At 35.7% G+C, this 20,276-nt stretch overlaps 2 protein-coding genes across 4 annotated transcripts; one reads left to right on the top strand and one right to left on the bottom strand.

Moving 5' to 3' along the window:
• The first annotated feature begins 4,291 nt into the window (after positions 1 to 4,291).
• LOC110922381 lies at positions 4,292 to 7,716 on the top strand. Its single transcript, XM_022166697.2, has 2 exons — positions 4,292 to 4,484; positions 7,453 to 7,716. Exons 1-2 carry the CDS (start codon positions 4,380 to 4,382, stop codon positions 7,537 to 7,539), a joined length of 192 nt encoding a protein of 63 aa, XP_022022389.1. The 5' UTR covers positions 4,292 to 4,379; the 3' UTR covers positions 7,540 to 7,716.
• A 1,557-nt stretch (positions 7,717 to 9,273) lies between these two features.
• LOC110925620 (oxysterol-binding protein-related protein 1D) lies at positions 9,274 to 19,126 on the bottom strand. 3 transcript variants are annotated; one of them, XM_035986445.1, is made up of 10 exons: positions 18,705 to 19,120; positions 18,546 to 18,624; positions 17,626 to 18,168; positions 15,546 to 15,899; positions 14,530 to 14,614; positions 13,863 to 14,314; positions 12,256 to 12,411; positions 11,347 to 11,655; positions 10,244 to 10,588; positions 9,274 to 9,652 (listed from the first exon to the last, which is right to left on the bottom strand). In XM_035986445.1, the coding sequence occupies exons 3-10, from the start codon at positions 18,154 to 18,156 to the stop codon at positions 9,467 to 9,469; spliced, it is 2,418 nt and encodes an 805-aa protein (XP_035842338.1). In that variant the 5' UTR covers positions 18,157 to 18,168; positions 18,546 to 18,624; positions 18,705 to 19,120; the 3' UTR covers positions 9,274 to 9,466. The 3 variants fall into 3 exon arrangements, with proteins under 3 accessions (XP_035842338.1, XP_022025222.1, XP_022025223.1); XM_022169530.2 differs by lacking the exon at positions 18,546 to 18,624 and having other exon boundaries at positions 18,669 to 19,126; XM_022169531.2 differs by lacking the exon at positions 18,546 to 18,624.
• Positions 19,127 to 20,276: the final 1,150 nt, after the last annotated feature.

Genomic DNA, 20,276 nt, shown 5'->3' with positions numbered 1-20,276 from the left:
GACCCGTTTGACTCATTTATGGAATCCTTCATTTCTAATGACTACCAAACGCTTTCTAATCTAATTTAAACTCATTAATTCAAGTAGTGAACATTGTCAGTTCAGCTAATACCAATCTTTATTCTAAGACACAACTTTGAACGAATACATTATCTAATTTTGCATAATGTAACGAAACAAGTTACATACTTGCATGATTCATCAACATTGATTTCTAACCATAATTACCCATTCCCGGACTTGTCAACCTTAGCGTATTGCGTCCATTCCATGGTTTACGCTTTTATAACTCAATTTTTAATGAGTGATGTTTTAGTTACTTCAACACTACAAATTCAACCATTGTTCGACCCATTTGGTTGTTTAATGGAAACCACCATTTTACAACACACCAAACTTACTCTAACCAATATTTTAATCCGTTTCTTTATCTAGTGAATTACGTCACTCTATTTTTATTCCAACGTGACTAATTACACAATATTATCAACCAAGGTATCTAATTAGCTCCTTTGACTCGTTTGGTTTGTCGAGTGAACTTCGTCAGTTCTATGACATACCAAACTCGCATTGACACTACTATCTCAATAATATTTCTAAGACTTTTGTTTATGCACAATGTAACGAAACCGTAAGTCACGTACCTTCAAAGCGTTCCCGCCAAACGCGTATCATCACTAGCTTGTCCACTTAACGTTCCGATTTTCTTGCCTATAGAGTTCAACCATAGATGTTTAGAACTCTCTTATAGTATATAACGCATAATTTACCACACTAATCAAATATGCGTTTTTAGTCCAATTTCTCAACACTTGTCTTCTCTTAGGCATTATATCAAACACCTAATGAGCATGATTTCATACAATTCAAAATCAAGTTCTTGACTAACTATTTAACCAAGATTTAAACATTATTTCACATGTTCATGACAATTTTTCATATCAACCAATCTGGATTTGCTCCATGGAGCTCAAATACACTAAGTTAACAAAGGTAATCCTAGTGTTTAACATAATTCTACAAAACCACTTATCACCTTCAATGGTGATTATGAGCTTCACAAGAAATAGGCAAAACTTCTACAAGTAATTGACTAGGGTTTATCCCTAGACACTATTTCATCCCAAACAACCAACATGCAACATAAATTCTGAATTTCATGGATTTACTCATAAATTTAGATGAAGGTTTTCCATGAAAATTACATACCTTATGATCCTTTTCAAAGGGGATCACTATTTTGTGCTTGGAAATTGATTTGGAACATATTAGGACTTCCAATTTGATCAATTTTGACAAGAACTAGGGTTTGGTGGGGAGCCCTTTGTCGCCCCTGTGTTCCTGATCGACCAGACACACCTTTGTGTGTGTTTGGTGTGTGTTATTTTATTTTTATTAAATCAAGTTTCAAGTTTTACAACATAAGCCCCTCAACCTTTGTTAACTTTGTAATTTAGACTTTTTCAATCACTTCATGTGTTACTACAAGACAACTAGCTAACTAGGTTATTTATTTCCTAGTTAGCTTATTCTCATTTATTTAGTACTTTAAAACTCTAATATAAAGTTTTATAAATTTAGGGATGTTACATGGCTCAATAATGACCCCTTTTTTCCACTCGCCCTGGACCCAAACTTTTTCAAAGATTCTCTAAGATGACCCTGGTTTTTAATGTTATAAGTTTTATTTAAGGAAAATGGTAAAATGACTAAATTACCCTCTTATAAGATGCACGTGATCACAACTAAGGTTAAAAATTTTGAGTTATGACTAAAAAATGTGTCAAAATGGGAAATTTGCCTGTAATAATCCTTAGTAGATGTCACTAGCCATTGGCAGTCCCAATTTTGAATATTCACCATGCTAGTCCAACCTTTCAGTTATTTTTCCTCCACCGGTCCCCTGTTAAAAAACTTAACGGAGTTAAGTTTTTTTTTTCCGAATTACAAACAGATGTTTTAGGGCTTTTGATTAGAACGACGATACGAGTCCATTTATGTAAAACTTACCTCGAAACGGTGCTCCAAACGATGAAAACCGTGCTTCAATTCGGGTGTTTAAACTTCCAATCAACAAAAATCAAGTCGTTTGGAGCACCGTTTCAAGTTAAGTTTTACATCAATGGACCCGTATCGTCGCTCTGATCAAAAGCCCTAAAACATCTATTTGAAATTTGGAAAAAAAACTTAACTTCGTTAGGTTTTTTTAACGAAGGACCAGTGGAGGAAAAACAAACAGGTGAAAGGTTGGACTGGTAGGGGAAATATCCAAAAGTGGAATTGCCAATGGCCAATGATGTCTGCAGATTATCAGAGGCCAAGTTCCCGTCAAAAATAGAAATTTTTTTAGTTATAGAGGGCATAATACACTTTGAGTAAACTGTCAAAATGGTCTCTGAGGTTTGGTCACTTTTGCCACTTTAGTCCAAAACTCAAACCTTTCGAATCTTGGTCCCTGTGGTTTCAATTTTGTTGTCATTTTCATCCAAAAGAAAAATCTGATCAGATTTTTCAGTTAACATCAAGTTTTTTTGTCTTTTTCCTTCCTTTTAATGAAGGGCAAAATGGTAAGATTTTTTAAATTGTTATCATAAAATGTTAAAAAACTATTTTGTCCTTCATTAAAAAAAAGGGAAAAGAAAAAAAGCTGGATATTAACTGAAAAATCGTATTGGTAACATGAATTCCAGATGTTCTTCCATTTAAGTACTTGGGTTTAAGAGTAGGGGCCAACATGAATCGTATTGGTAACTGGAAACCAGTGTTCGACATTTTTGAGTCTAGATTGCCTCTTTGGAAGGCATCTCTCCTGTCTATCGGTGGGAGAATCACTCTCATCCGGTCCATCCTTCAGAGCTTACCGAATTATTTTTTCTCGCTTTTTAAAGCGCCAGTGAAAGTGGTTAATGATTTGGAAGCTTTAATCAAAAAAAATTCCTATGGGGAGGATCGACTAAAGTTAAAAGGACGCATTGGGTGGCTTGGGATAAAGTGGCTTTGGCAAAGAAGAACAGGGGTCTGGGAATCAGCAAGCTCAGTCATGTTAACATTGCTCTTTTGAGCAAGTGGGGGTGGAGATCCAAGTGTGAAAAGAATAATCTTTGGGTCAAGGTGATAGACGCTATTCATTCGGGCAGCTCGGGTTGGTCTTTCTTACCGGTTATAAAATCTCTTGGAGGTGTCTGGCAAAATATAGTCTCTGCTATCAATAAGCCTATGCCAGGTAACATCCATCTTCGTAATTTTTTTCGGGGTTCGGTTGGTAGAGGTAGCGATGTATTGTTTTGGTTGGACCTGTGGATGAAAGACGTCCCTCTCAAAGAGGTGTTTCCTAACTTGTTTGAGCTAGAATTGGTTAAAACATGTTCGGTTCGTGATCGTCTGATGGGAGCATGGCTGTGGAAGCATGATCCGGATCATGACGTCGAGATCAGGGAGTTGACCGTCTTATTAACATGTCTTATTTCGGTTTCTTTGAGCAATTAGTTTGACCCCCGGAAATGGCTGGGTGATAGCTCAGGTATCTTCTCTGTTAGTTCTGCTAGGAGTATCCTGGAGAAGAGCTCGGTGAGTGGAAGTGGCTATATCATGAACTAGTGTAGGTTGATTCTGGTTAAGTGTAATGTCTTTGCCTGGAGAGCAGAAATGGGCATAATTCCCACTGCATATGTGCTTCGGAGAAGGGGTATTGTCGTCGGAAATGGCCTATGTCCTTTGTGCAGATCCGAGGAGGAAACCGTCGACCATTTATTCATTTCCTGCATCGTGGCTTCGGTGATTTGGAAGAAAATTAGTCGATGGTGTCGCACCGTTCCTGTTTTCGCCTTTTCTTTTAAAGATCTGCTGGAACTCCACAAATCAGGGAAATTTAGAGCTGGGGAGAAGGCCTATTTTCAGGGCATTGTTCGGGTCGCTTGTTGGTGTCTGTGGTTGGCGCGGAATAAGGCTTTGTTCTCGGCAACGGAGGTGGAGGTAGATTCCATTTTTAGTGATGTAAAGTCGTTGGGTTTTTTGTGGTTCAAGCATAGAATTAAGAGCAATCCTATTTCGTAGTCGGATTGGTGTAAATTTGTAATTATGTAGTTGTCTTTGGTTCCCGGCTCAGTCTTCGAGCTTGGGCGTTTTCTAATGAAGTTTCCCTTTCAAAAAAAAAAAAAAAAAAACTGAAAAATTTGACCAATTTTTGATTTTAAATGAAAATGACAACAAAATTAAAATCTCAAATAGTCCCAGATTGAAAAAAATTTAGCTAATTGATAAAATCGATAAAAGTGACCAAAACTCATGGACCATTTTGTCATTTTACTCTACACTTTATAGAAAACTAGGGCTTGGAAGGAAATAGCGATTGGAGTTGGATCTGATCGAAGAAGAAGAAGATGGTGAACATGACGACGTTTTTCGGGATGTCGATTGGAGCATTTGTGTTCTGGCAATCAATGGATAAAGTTCATGTCTGGATCGCTCTTCACCAGGACGAAAAGGTCTCCCTCCATATCTTCTACCTTTTTCACTCTAGATCTGTCATTTTATGCACACATCTACGGTCTACCTATTTGATTTTTTTATGTAAATTTTCAGTTAGGGTTTTGATATTGTAGTTTGCAATACTTTCATGTGTTTCTGGTTAGATGAACAGTTTAGAGATTGAAAACATGGTTTAAAAAAAAGGTTGAGGCGTGTGCCTCGAGGCAAGCGGTAAGAAAACATGTATGAGGCGCGCCTCATGGGGTTATGTCTGTACCTACGCCTCTAAGGGCCAAGGCGGTAAGAAAACCTGCGCTTCAGGGTGCATCATGGGGTTATGTGTGTTTTTGATGTCTTAAGACTTTATGTGTCAATTATTTTAACTTTTATAAGTTATATAATTTTATATTTATTTGTAATTCCGCCTTGGGATTACGCCTCGAGGCTCAAATCTGTTCTTTTAAACCTTGAGTGCAAATAGTATGTTAATGAATTCAGTTTTACTTGAATGCTCTAGATAAGATAGGATTGATCTTTCTTTTTATTTTATTTTTTTGTTTCTAGGGTCTAAGAAAATAGATTTAGATTTTGTTCTCTGTTACTTCAGAATCTAGAATTTGAGCATTGTAAGATCTCTATTGGAATATATAGATAGTGGTCCGGGTGAGAGGAAGTGAGGAACTTATAATGATTTGAATCTACTTTCTTCTCTAAATTGCATTTTTGTTGGCATGCATAGTTGCATACATTTTTAGGTGGTGTTTGGGACTGGTTAATGAAACAGTTTATCTGCTTATTGTGTTATGAATTTGTGATATATCGGGTAGCAGGATGGTTAGGATTGCTTATTTGATTATTTGTGTGTGTGTGTGTGGGGGGGGGGGGTGATGTAGTGCGTGGTTTGATAAATGAAGATCAAACACGTTGATTCTACGAATACCCGTGTAGTTCTTCCCCAACCCCCAAATTGCAACCCAAAGGGCACAGAATTTGAAGTGAAAAATTGAGTAGTTTCAAAATTCAAGTCTGATCATTCATATTACTAGAGGAACATATAAATAGAAACCAAAATTCGAAATGGGCCTAAAAAAGATAACGGGCCAAACACGCGGCCTAAAACAAAAAGCCCAAAATAGTTCAAAAAACATAAAAATGCAAATAAGTAATAGAAATAAGCGTTTTTTGGCCCGGACGATGACCCAAACCGCCGTAGGCTGTTTGCAGCAAGATGGAGCTCGTTCTCACGTTCGAATCGCCTGGTCGCACGTCCAAAACGGACCCCGTAGCCCAAGTTAGAGCCATTTTAGTGAAGCCCCTTTTGTTACGCGGTCTTGGGCCTCCAAATACAAAATAGCCCGTTCCTCCACACTTGGGCCCGCATCAGGGGGGGGGGCACCGAGCCGGGCCCGAGCTCTCAAGCTCGGCTCTTTGGTAGTTTCTCAAGCTTGAGCTCGGCTCGTTTATCATCTATTAATTAATATATTAAATAAAAATATTATAAATCATACTCATTTAGGCTCGCGAGCTCGATAAGTGAAGCTCAGGCTCAGGCTCCTTTACTAAACAAGCTTATTTTTAGGTTCGGGCTCGGCTTGGCTCGTCGACAAGTTAAAATAAGCTCGGCTTGGCTCGTTTACTAGACAACATTAAATAAGGGGTTAACGTTATTAAATATTAATGAAAACTAGTATTACGTTAATAAGGCTCGACGAGCTTCACATGCCAGGCTCGAGCTCGGGCTCGATAAATAAATGAACTTTATTTTAGGTTCAAGCTCAGCTCAGGCTCGATAAAGCTCGGCTTTTTTCGAACTTTTTCTCGAGCCAATCTCGAGTAGCTCGCGAGCCACTCGGCTCGTTTGCACCTCTATTTGTAGGTGAAGCGTGAAGGTGAACAAAGTTGTTTTGAATAAGGAGTTTGAAGTAGCTTGTCAAAAGGCAATATGCAGTTTAAATAAGCAATCCTAGCGCCCCAATCAGATACGAGATGTGAATCATGTTTCGTCATGACTGTGAAAGTATTTGTTACAATGGTTGTATGATAAAATAAGACCCTTTAATCATTTCTAACCAATGTGGTTAGTTTTCGGTAGCCTGTCATTGTGTAGGCATGGTAAAGTCGATCTAAAGTATAACCATTATCCTTGAATGAAAACTGTGTGTTATATATTATTGTTGCCATACTTACTAGTCTTCTTTGAACTTTTTATCAACTGAGTTATGAAGTAAAAAGGGGTCTGTTTACTTTAACCCATGTTCTCTTGAATGGCTCAGTTCTAGTTTATCTCTTAACTCTTTATGCATGTATAATAAAAGAAAACGGGTTGAAAGTTGCTTTAGATTGTTTTTAACATGATAAAACTCTATAGGTCATTTTATTAAAAAAATGATTTTATTGAAGTATCATAATGTTTATAACCAAACTGGCAATGCTGTTTTTTTTGCATAAATTCCAACGTACTTTCACTTTGTTTTTGTTTTAATAGTCGTAAATTTTTTTTATATTTGAGTGACCAGAAGATGGCTTCATTCGGGTTGGATCATCATGCAGATTTTTTGTATGGTTTGCGTTTTTATGTGGACGTCATCTTTTAGTGACTTAAATGTATGCATAAAAATAAGTTGTATTTATATAAACTATTATTAATAATTTTAATTTTCAAAGCATAATATATTTTAATTTTTTTTCCTCTATATGCGCTTTTCTTAAAAAAACCCTCGCTTTTTTTGCGCCTTGCGCCTAGGCTCCGGGTGAGGCCTGTGCGCCTTGCGTCTTTGACAACATAGGGCAAAACAATGTTCTGTCAAATGTCAACCCAACTCGTTTCAAAAACTACCTATTCTGATCCAAACCCGTTACTTAAACTATCCGACTCACTCATTTTGATACCTCTATGTATTGGTTTCTTTGATAAAAGACTGTTATCGATGTAAATATAATATCTGTAAAATAGCATAATATTTGTAATCGTCTCGTTTGTTGCAGAAAGAAAGACTGGAGAAGGAAGCGGAAATCAGGAGAGTTAGAGAACAGTTGATACAAGAAAACAAAGAGAGAGACCCACTCGCTTAATATACCTAATTGCGTGACCAATGCGTCATTATCTGCAATACATTTCGCTCAAATTGTTGTTTGATTTGCCTGAATATTGATCAGGATACTTCTATATGAACACGACACCGATGATCGTTGTTGGTTATGGTCATCTTTTTGAATAACTATTTGTCTATTTTGGATGGAAGTTAAGTGTCCGGAAAGTGTTATAAGTAACGAATAGAGGTTACATATCCCATGAGAAAACAAAGAAGCCATACAAGAAACGGATAAATAGCTTAGACTGGAGGGTATGGGGGCCGTCCCCATGCCCGTCCTCGTGCCTCTCTCCTCACACACACACATCTATACATACATATATATATAAAGGGGTTCATCCCCCACCCCCCCTAGGTTCATCCCCTTCAAGCCCTTCCTACGTGGCGGTGATGTGGTGGCCCATCCCCTTGGGGATGAGGCTCTCCATACCCACCGTCTTCATGTAAACTTGTTTTCAAACAAGAAAGTGTAAACAACCAACTACAGACCAAAACAGAAGTTAAACATAAGCTTGTACCATAAACCGAGGGGTACTTGTATCATCCTTGAGCACATCCTCGTTAGAACCCGACTCTGAATGTGACGCAGAGTGGAAGCTAATAACAAGAATAACTCGTGAAGAAGAAAATGATGTATTTCTGAATGAGTGAAATTAACACCATAAATATGAGCGTAAACCGTGCTAATCAGATATTTACCATAAATATGAGCGGAAACCGTGTTAATCAGATATTTACGCGTTATTGGGTAAAAAAGGAAAGTACGGAAATTGATAAAATTGGGGGAAAAAATCTTCGTTGAGACCTTTCACAAGATCCGGCTCGTTGAGACCTTCACAAGCTGGGCTACGGTGGTTTGTCACAAGATCCGGCTCGTTGAGACCTTTCCGTCCGTTGGCCGTGGGCCCCGTAACTCCAACTGTAGAGCAAGTTACGTCCGTTTAAAGTTTGGGTCTTTTTTGCCATGTTTTCCCCTATCAAGCTGGTCCATGTAAGAATCAGCTAATTCTTGGGGCCGCTCCTTATCAGAATGATAGATATTTACTTTGTGCCTTTCAACAACCGGTACATTACTTGCTATACCCAAATATTCGACTTCTTACATTAAGGTCATCAATATATTTGGTTTCATTTATACTTTGTGTTACTAGCATCTAATAACTGTAGGTGATTTATATGAAAAAGAAGTTATATGTATATGAAGTCCTATTAAAAAATCGTTGTCTTATTATGATTCTATCATGTATTCATATGTGAATCAACTTTTTTCGTGTGCAAAACATCTCGCTTTCACTATCGTATCCCGTCTCATAGGTCTCAAAAAAAGTGTCCATTCCATTTCAACACGTTTTCTATACAGAGTGTCAAAATTGTTAAAACAATTTTAGTTTTAACAATTTTGACACTCTATATATAGAAAGTATAAGTGTTACAAACACGATTTTGAAAAATCACAAACACCGTAGCTAGAGACAATGATTTCATAAGGCCATTCCTTATGACCCAATATTTCTCTCGTCTCTGATAAACGGAACATTATGGATTTACCCAAGGGGTCATTTTCCTTGAGATTCATTTAAGCATGGTTGTACTAGTCAACGACCATGAACAAGAAACATCGTTCATTTTTGCTTATTTGTTTAGTTACGCTTTAAACAACCCAACCGGAAGATACATAACATCACTATTGTCGTCAAAAGGCCAATACCACGAAGAACGATCAAGAATCTAAGATCTTGTATTCATTGATGCAATCATACAATCGATGGGGGAATCAAAATCGTTAAGAAAACATATGACATCAAACGGTTTCAAACAACATGATCACGTTTTATTTATAGGCTTTTTGAAGGAATTATATACTTGATACCCTCACTCAATATAGTCGGTTTGAATACCTTGAAACATCACTCTTGGTTTTCTTCTTCTTCTTCTTCTTCAACATGAACAACATTCTGCCCAAATATATCTGGAATTCCCTTCCAATCTTTCTTCTCTCTCGTTTCCCAATATCCGCCCACGTAACGGAAACAACCATCTTCGTCTTTTTCAAACCACCTCGGTCGCCATCCTCTTTCTTGCAGTTTTCTTGCCTGTCCACACAAATAAATAGCCGGGATCTAAGTTGGCATTGCTAATGTGACACTTTGTTTTCATGTTCAACAACCATATATACATACAACTTTTTATGTAAGTTGTTTCGAGGGTGTATGGAATTACTTATTCAAACTGCTAATATGATTATCTATGCTCGTTTAAGCAATATCGAAGCGAACTCGAGCCAAGATTTTAGCTCATTTGAGATTGTTCTCAAAATAGCTCGAGCCGAGCTCGAGCTTTGAGTTTTACTCGCGGGCCGAGCTAGAGCTCAAATAAGTAAGACTCGAATCGAGCCGAGCTCGAGCTTCATAAAAACAAGACGAGCCGAGCTCGAGCCTAGTCGGGCTCGGCCCGGCTCGTTTACACCCCTAAGTAATACTATGTTTTAATTAAACAGTTTGACGATACAAAATCAATTTTAGTAGATAACCACGAGTACCGTACATGATAAGCACTTGCACGTAGTGCTGATAAGATGTAGTGAGTGAGAGAATGATTGGTTGTTACATAAATGCTTTATCATTTAAAACAATATGTACAAGTATTTATACGGTTCTCGCAGTTTTCATTTAACTGAACCATACCTGTCTTTGTAACTGCTCAAGTCTTAGTTTTTCTTTATTTGCGAGCTCATATTCACCGTTTTCCAAGTGGCGTTGATCTGGTCTAAGCCTAGAGTCAGTCGGTGGCAATTTCTCCCTTAAACCAGGTGTAACTTCATTCAAAGATATCGCAAATGGTGTGAGATTATATCTTGTCTTAGTAGCGGATTTATCTCTTTCCCATAATAACACGGCTTCTGTCATAGGATCATATCCTTTTGGTTTTGTTGTTGGATCTCCTAGTACATAGTACATAGCTTCATCCCATTTTCCTATTAACATAGCAACCTTTTCTCGTGTTGTGTTGTCATGCACAAACCCATGAACCTGTGTCAAAAAAAATATACCCGTTTTAACCCGGAAAATTTGACAAATGAACCGAACGAACACGAACATATAATTGAACACATTTTTTTGTTCATGTTCGTTTATTAAGAAAATGGGCATGTTCGTGTTCATGTTTGTTCGTTTAAAACCTAAACGAACAGTTCACGAACATAATTTAAGAGACAATAAACAACACAAATGAATATAATTGAAGAAACATAAATGAACACAAGTGAACGTAATTTACTAAACATAAACTAACATAAAGTAAATTTTTATTAAAAATAGTGATTAATAACGATAAATTCCATTGGAAAACCCATTTTTATTACTAGAAAGCCCAATTATTAGTTATATTAATTATATTTATATAAGTAGTTAGAAAGTTTCTTTTATGTTCAATATTTATATAAATATAGTTAAACTGAAACAAACATAAACGAACAAACATAAATTAACGAACATAAACAAATGTAAAAAAACGAAACATAAATGAGCACAAATGAATGAACATAAACGAACGTTCACGAACATAAATGAACAAACATAAACGGACGTTCACAAACAAAACGTGTGTTCACGTTTGTTCATTTAATTAAATGAACAAAAAATTGTGTTCATGTTTGTTTGTTTATTAAATAAACGAACTTCCCGCCGAACAAGTTCACAGACAGTTCATGAACGTTCAGTTCGTTACAGGCCTACATGTTACCCAACAATGCTGACCCATTTGACCCGTATTAAAAAGTTATAACTACCTGATGCGGATTTCTGTCTATAATCGATTGCTCCTTGAACTTGAGTTTGCAAGAATATTTACCGCTACCCGTGATTCTCATTGTACCGTAATGATCACAGTAAATTTTACCAAGGATAATATTGTATATAGAGGTGGTTACTTTACTCCACTGAAATGTTTCACCGTCTTCAAACTGCAGTTTAAGGACACCCACAGGATCGAGTTGTATAGAACGCCCCCAAAATTTTCCCTTAAGATTGGAATCTGCCCAAAATTTCCAACCTCTGCCCTCACAGTGGCATGCGACAATCATAGGGTGGTGACTCACCTATAAAATTCAAAATTCATTATTACCTCAAACATTAAAAGGCAGAGTAAAATACCATTTTCGTCCCTGAAGTTTGGCCTGTTTTGCGACTTTCGTCCAAAGGTTTGTTTTTCCGTATCTGGATCCAAAAGGTTTAAAATCTTGCCATTTTCATCCGGCTCGTTAACTCCATCCATTTTTCTCCGTTAAGTCAGGGGTATTTCCGTTTTTTTGTTAACTTATAGGGCATTTCGGTCTTTTTCACTTTATATACATGCATTTAGCATTATGTGCAAGTACGCATAATGTACAAGTATTCAAAAGACCGAATTCCCATTTAAGTTAACAAAAAAGACGGAAATACCCCTGAATTAACGGAGAAAAATGCATGGAGTTAACGAGCCGGATGAAAATTGCAAGATCTCAAACCTTTTGGACCCAGATGCAAAAAACAAACCTTTGGACGAAAGTCGCAAAACTGGCCAAACCTCAGGGACAAAAATGGCATTTTACTCTTAAAAGGCAATTGTCGACAAAACCCTGCGGATTTGCAAAATTTGGCCTATAAAGTTGTTTCAGTATATAAGTGGCCTTATCTAGTGTTTTTAACTAAATATTTACCTTTTCCGAAAAGAAACGTAGGCCCTTATCTGGATAATCTGCTTCATAGGTCTCGCCAAGAAGAGGATTGAAGGGTTTGCATTGTCTACCTTCTGTCGATGCATAACCAGAAACAGCAAAAGCCGCAATGCTTAATATTCTCATCAAATCATTCCCCTGCGTGAATACAAGTTTGAGGTCAGTCGAATTTCAGAATATAAGATATAAAATACGTTTACTTTTTTCAGGAGCAAATGGCATAATGCTTAAATTAAATAAGTTTATATGGACATTATAAACGGAATGAGCCATTACATTCCATCATGCTTGGTTGACCTATCATACATTTTTTGGCATGCTTTTTTACACATACAAACGCCAGAAATGTTTTTATACAAACAAATTTTAGTTTTATTTGTGCGATGCCAAGGTACCATTTGTTCTTTCTTATTTTTTTCGTACTATATTTAAAATGTCATGTGTAAACTTCAGTCTTGGTAATCTAGTATATGTATAATTTAAAATAAAAATATAAAAAAAAATACAAAAATAAAAAGAAAACTGAGAAAAAAAAAACTATCAAATAAGATTATATAAGTCCATAACCTAACTGAATCATCAAAAATCTTAAAGGTTATCGAAGATTACTCGGGAATAATTACGTTTCATTTCTTTCAATGATAGAATGCAAAAGAAAAAGAAAAAAAAGGGCTCTTGCCACTGGAATGAAAATTAGCAAAGTGGAAGGAATCATATGAAATTTGATGACATATGCTTGTTTGCAAGCAATCTTCAATAAACTTGAAGCCTCAAGATTTTCGATACTTAATTTGAATTATTAGTCTTTTTATCAAAATATATATTTTGCTTAGGGATGCAAACGAACCAAACGTTCGGCGAACGGTTCGTGAACCGTTCGGTGGGAAGTTCATTTGTGTTTGTTCGTTTATTAAACAAACGAACATGAACAAGAAATTCCGTTCGTTTAGTTAAATGAACGAACATGAACAAAGAATGCGTTCGTTCGTTTATGTTCGTGAACGTTCGGTAACATGTTCGTTTGTGTTCAATAGTTCATTAGTGTTTTTCGTTTTAATATTTTATTTAACACTTCAAAATTCCGACAAATTAAATATCTAATAAGTGTCTTCATTATATATTTTATTCATGAACGCTTGTTTGTGTTCATTTGTTTCAATTTGTGTTCATGAACACATTAGTTTGTGCTAATTTGTGTTCATCAACGTTAGTTTTTGTTCATTGCCTAAAATTAACAAACAAACACAAACGAACACGAACAAGTTCATTTCCTTAACAAACGAACACGAACATAAAATCTCATTCGATAAGTGTTCATGAACGGTTCGCGAACACGTATATTTCTTAACAAACGAACACGAACAAGGTCTTGTTCGTGTTTGTTCGTGTTTGTTCGGTTCGTTTGCAGCCCACTTTTGGTGATCTTTGTTCTGTTTTATAATGTTTCTTTTTTTAGATAATAAATCAAGTAGAACTAAAGCTGTACCATTGACCATTCTATTCTTTCTTTGATTCCTTCATACCGAACAGTGAATTAAAGAAAATTAACAAATTATCATAAACTGATAAACATAGCTTGAATACCTAACCTGCTTTCCCCATTCCAATGCTCGATCAACCAAACAAGAATACTCCAAATCCTCAAAGCATTTTTGTAATGAAGAAAGCGGTTCATTAAAATAAACAGGAAGACAAACACCTGATAAATCCTTTCCAATGTTATCTTTGATAATAGACCATAATCCAACCGGTTTTTCTTTTTCCTTTGGTTCAGGTAAACTGTCCCTTCTTGTAATATGAGGATACTGAATCAAATTAATTTCAGTTCCAGCTTGACCCGATAAGAAAGACTCCTTTTCATTTGTTCCGGAATTTTCTCTACTTCGATAGGAAGCACATCTTAAAACATCAGCTGACATGAATTCATTTGTGTCAAAGAAAGTCCCGTTTTCTTCATCTGATTCAATGTCTACTCCGTATCGGCTTTCGTTGTCGGCATCTGAATCGGTTCCACTGCCTTCTGACATGATAGAATAGAAATCTGTTGCAAGTAAAAGAAAAGGGTTTTGTACCATCAATAGTTGAGAGATAATTGTATAACATACAATCAAAATTCTTTAACTCATTTGACCCGCTTCCGTTTTAGTTGTTTGTTTGCTGAAATTTAGCAAAGGCTTACTAATGTCAAAATTTGTAGCAACATGTGTATCTATAACCTAGTTAACGAGAAGATGAACCATTAAAAAATAAAATTACCACTGAATCTTCTATCTTGCCCACAAGAAGAATCCCTCTCTTTTGTTTCATCAACCACAGTTGTTTCCAGCTCGATTTTCTCAGTCTGCAACATTTTTGACACTCATCTTTCATGATTCATGAAGCAAATGTGTGTGTGTGTGTGTGTGTGTATATCATTGTTATATTCTAATAGGTAGAGGATCCTGTACATTAATCCAGAAGTGTGAGAAGTGTATTATAACACTATATATAACACTATATATAACACTATATAACACCATATAAACACCGTATAACAATATGTAATACCGTATAACACCATATAACATTATGTAATACTATATAACACTATATAACAAATATAACACTATAGTTTGTCTGATAGCATGTCTATGATAGATGTATAGTGTTATATATTGTTATATAGTGTTATATAGTGTTATATGGTGTTACATATTGTTATGCGGTGTTTATATGGTGTTATATGGTGTTATATAGTGTTATATATAGTGTTATAATACACTTCTCACACTTCTGAATTAATGTACACTATCCCTACTCTATTCTAATATATAAATATTATTTTGCATCCGAACTTTTCATGTTATATGTAAATGCATATATGTTGTACTTATTACATAATGTAATATTAAAAAAGGTAGGAGCAATAGTATTCTAAAAAAACTATAGCAAACATAAAAAAGATCAGGAGAGCTTCAAATGAGATTAATTCAAAAATAAAAAATTTAGTTAAACAAATAAAAGAACTATTTCAGCTACGTTCAAAATTTTTCGAGTAATTAGTGTTATCATAACTTTTTGAAGGAAAAATAAGATTAGACTGGAAACTTTCATTCCATTCCTTGTAAAAATGGAAAAAAAAACACCACTAAAATTGAAAGGGACCACACTCCTTATATAACGGTTCGTTAAGTTCCTGCGTGGTCAACAGGCACCTTTTTCACATTTTCATAATGGTCCATTCCGTTCTTGCATACCAAACACTACTCAAATAGTCAAATGATTATGTGTACCTCTAACTGTCTTAATGTGTCTAGGAGAACTATATGTTTATGTTGAAGAGCCTTCATTTGGTTTTGCAGGGCGGTGAGTTCACTCAACATAATTGATTCACAATCCTTGATTACTTCCTCTGCCATTCCTTCTTGTGATAATCTGGATCGTAATTTTTCGGTTGAAATAACCAACTCTTCTGAAGGAACAAGATCCCCTGTAGATAACCTTGGGAATTTATCCTTAGCAGCTAAAAGGGACTCAATCCATGCATGTCTATCTTCTCTAGATATGCACCTTAAATGAAGAGTTTTTGTTCCAGAAAATATAGACAGTCTTTTGTCGTCTGACTTGCTTGCTCTTACAGATGACACCTGTACTAAGAAAACAGAGTTATCATATGCAAATTGCACAAGATAGAAACAAACCTTACACTTTTTCCTGATTTTATCAACTAAATTAGGCACAAAATGGAAACCATGTAACACTTTATTACTGATTTTAGCAACCAAGTTATACTTTAGTATTGGTTGTAGGAAGGAATTAAATGCTCAAACGGGGATGGTAGTAGGTCATTTCTTTTTGCTGATCTAAACAAATGTTGACATGGCATCTAATCTGCCATTTTAGTGTATATCTATGCATATGTGAAGTGGCATTTGATTTGATATTAAATAATGTTTTTTATATATGATGTTTTTGTCAAGTTGTAAATAAATAATTTTTATTTTTTTAAAAGCCATTTTTAGCATATGTGGCATCTGATGTGGCGGAAGCACGTAATTTTTTACTGATTGTAGCAACAAATTACCTTTTCAAAGGTAGCATGTCAATTGTTGCCTATTTTTAAAAAATTAATTACATGGCATTTATTTGTCAATTTAGTGGGAGTATATCCACATGGCATCTTATGTGACATTTGATAACTATTTTCAAATCTTTAGCTGTTCGAAAAAAGTAACTATTTTCAAATATAAAAGAAAAAAAGGTCATTTAACAAACTAGTCAATAAAGTTTTATTTTGTTTTTTCGTACCATGTCGCATCTTATGTAACTTTTAATAATTATTATTTACAAAATAATGTCTTGAAAAAAAAGATATCTTTTCTAACTCATTAATAACTTTCTTATTTTTTTTTCTTCACATAAGCAATTCTTGCAGGTGTGGCACCTAATGTGGTAGCTGACATGGCATTAACCAGTGCCACATCCCCAAATTTCGGTAAGATCAGTTAAAATGAGGTCGGTTGCAAAGTCCAGCGAGAAAAATGTAAGCTGTTAATTTCTGCATAATTTAAAGTTGATTGCTAAAATAAGGAAAAAAATGTAAAGTTCATGCCCGTGGCCCTTAAAAAATGTTGACGTCGTTGCAAAAAAAAGAGCATCTACAATTAATATATGATTCCAGGCTAGTTCCTAGATGTTAATTCAAATCTTCTGGATTCAAGAATCAGATTACAAAGAGTTCCTAGTAGTGTACATATAAGATATTGCTATCTACTCTGCAAAACAGAAAATTGAGGATGTATTTTCTATAATGCAGGGCATCTAATACGGTTTGGTCAACACATTGAAGTTATCCCATTTTGGAAAATCATTTAACGAACTTATTAAATTTAACAAAACAAAAAAGCACATGAAAACAAAACCGTTTCGCCTTGTCTGTTTTGCTTTAAGTACAAAACTTTTGTTTTGGAGGTCAGAAGCTCAGAACCATCAAATACTAGATGACATGTCCACTGGAGAATCTTGAGGTTTTCCATAAAGTCCAAACAACTAAAATCATATAAGGCTACCTAACCAAATGTCCTTGTTGTCTATGTTTTAATGGTAGTAATTGTATATTGAAAATTCAAAATTACACCAGACAATTGCACAAAAAGTTAACCAGTGTACTTGTCCATACATTGCAACCTAACAACTTTAATTGCTATAATGGAAAGTGATTTTCTATTTTCTCTTTGAAATCTTAGAAACCAGAATTGTTAAATGTGGATAAGATATTAAGATCTAGCGACATTGTAGAATAACAATTGTTTTATTAGTATGAATCTATGGAAATGCAAAATTCACATGAATGATTAAAGAAATTATGCATACCTTCAAATGTATCTCTCCGTATGGCTTCCATTGTTTCGATCCAAATCGATTATGACTGCTGCCGTTACTGCATTTCCTCATGTACCTAACCGATTCATCTCCGATGACCTTAAACCCTTTCTCTCTCCCCGGACTGAGCACGATCTTATCCGGTCCATGAGTTTTGTAATAAGACAGCACTCCATCCTCCAATGTAAACCATCTAGATCTCCATCCTTTACCATAGTTCACCCATTTATACAATATCCCAGCCACAACACCACCACCATTTCCACCAAAAACCACCGGTTTCGAAACCGAAGATTCCTTCTCCCTCACTTCAACCTCACAATCCTCCACCTCATGAATCACATTCTCCGATTCAGTGCCGACAGACGACACCTGAGCTGAAAAGCTTGCCGGTTTCACACTCCTCACCGAACTCTCAAACCCTAACTGACTCTCCAACTGCCGTTTCTCAACTCCAGACACTGGTGAACCAGTCCGATCCTTCTCAATCGAGACCGGAGCAATACAACACAACGGATTCATCTTTTCCTTAACCTAATTGCACAAAATCGATCAAATCAAAAAAAAAATTAACCTAAAAACACTCAAATCAAATACATCATAACAGATTCATCGTTTCCTTAACCTAATTGAATACAATCATTAAATCGAACACAAATTTAAGCTAAAAACACTAAAATCTACAATCTCTAAACGATACTGGAGCTATACATCATAACAGATTCATCATTTCCCTAACCTAATTGAACACAATCGATCAAATCAAACACAATTTTAACCTAAAAACACTAGAATAAGTAAAATCAACGAGCTCTAAACGATACCAGAGCTATACAACATAACAGATTCATCGTTTCCATAACCTAATTGTACACAATCGATCAAATCAAACAAAATATCAAAATTCTAACCTAAAATCACCAAATGCAACGATCTCTAAACAATACCGGAGCAACACATCACAACAGATTCATCGTTTCCGTAACCTAACTGAACACAATCAATCAAATCAAACAAAGTGTCAAAATTCTAACCTAACTTCACCAAAATCAACGATCTGTTAACAGTACCGGTTCGAAACGGAAACCGCAACGGCGAAATGCACGACGGAGCCAGATCGGAGATCAAATCAACAACGGCGATGAAGTAACTGGAGATTATGCGATTATGATGTAGTGACATATAGTAGGGTTTGTATAGTGAAAATGTAGATCAGAGAGTGTAGGTACAGTGCAATTAAGCTTGCAGATAAAGTTGTATGAGTGGAGAGAAGTGATTCATTGCATTAATTTCACTTCTGCAACTGCAACAAGCAAGCAATGGTGGTAGTGTGTGTTTTTGGGTGTTTGTGGTGTGTGAGAAAGTGTTGTGTGTCAGAGATCAAGCAGGAGGCGTAGGTTAAGCGAGAGGCGCATTAAAGAGTGAGGTGTATGCATGGTTTGTGATTCAGTTAGAGGGGTTGTTATCAAGGATATAGCTAACCTACGCATTGTGTCCATTGGGTACTTCAAGAGTTCAAGGACATTTGAGTGTCTTATTTTATTTGTTTTTCGAATCGGATTTGTTTCATTTTTTATATTATTTCTTTTGTTTTCTGATTAGCTAAAGCTGGATCTTGATAACAACTCGTATTTAGGATCCGTGTTTTACAGCGGAACGTTAAATTGTGCACGCTGTTGTAGTGTGTTAACATGAAAAATTAGACCGAAACATAAAATATGAAAAAGATTAATAAGTCGACTTAGGATCATCACGTTGCAACTGTGTCAATAAACGGGCAACACATCCGTGTTGCAGCTTATTAACTCACAAAATTTGGATCGAAACGTAAAACGAAAAATTTTGTGGCAGGTTTATAAAAGATGAAAAGTATAGGGCTAAAAGTAAACAATAATAGTAAAAGTCGTTGAACCACGCACACGCGTTGCAGCATGTTAACTCGCATAAATTTGACTGATACGTAAAACGTAAAAAAATAACTAAGTCGACGTAGGACCCACATGTGATTGGGTTGTTAAACCATAAAAAATTGTGACTACAAACTTTTTGTGACAAACATGTAAAGGCTTAAAAGTATAAGGGTTAAAAATTTTTAAAAAATGAAAAGCATAAGACCATGTGTAGTGGTTAAGCCATATAATGCTCCCACCATGGGGCATTATTCGACACGTGGCAGTCCAGTCAGTATGGGGCAATATAGCAAAAGTGGCGTAGTGAGAATAATGCCCAATAAGGCCCATGCAATCATTTCACAATTAATTTTTTTTAAGTTTAAATACTTCATTAAATAAAAAATACAATACTAGAAATAAAAAAAAAAATCCGACTAAATTAAAAAAAAATACAATACTAGAAATAAAAAAATAAAATCCGACTAAATAAAAAAAAACACTAGTTTTCGTCTTCGCTTTCTTCCTCGTCCTCCGTTTCTTCCTCACCCTCAGGTGGTACATACCGAACCGACCATGCGTGGTGAACCAAATCAACCATTAACTGGGAATGGTACGGTTCGTAACGCAACTCTCGCACATTATTCACTCTTTCTTCCATTGACGCCTGTGATGGTCCTCTTGAACGGCTTCTGGCACATAATTCTGGCATATCGCCTTTCCTTCATCTTCCAAAATCATGTTGTGCATGAT

The sequence above is a fragment of the Helianthus annuus genome, chromosome 17 (genome assembly GCF_002127325.2).
Source record: "Helianthus annuus cultivar XRQ/B chromosome 17, HanXRQr2.0-SUNRISE, whole genome shotgun sequence".
In the NCBI taxonomy this organism is placed as follows: domain Eukaryota; kingdom Viridiplantae; phylum Streptophyta; class Magnoliopsida; order Asterales; family Asteraceae; genus Helianthus; species Helianthus annuus.
This window is presented reverse-complemented; position numbering and strand designations above follow the sequence as displayed.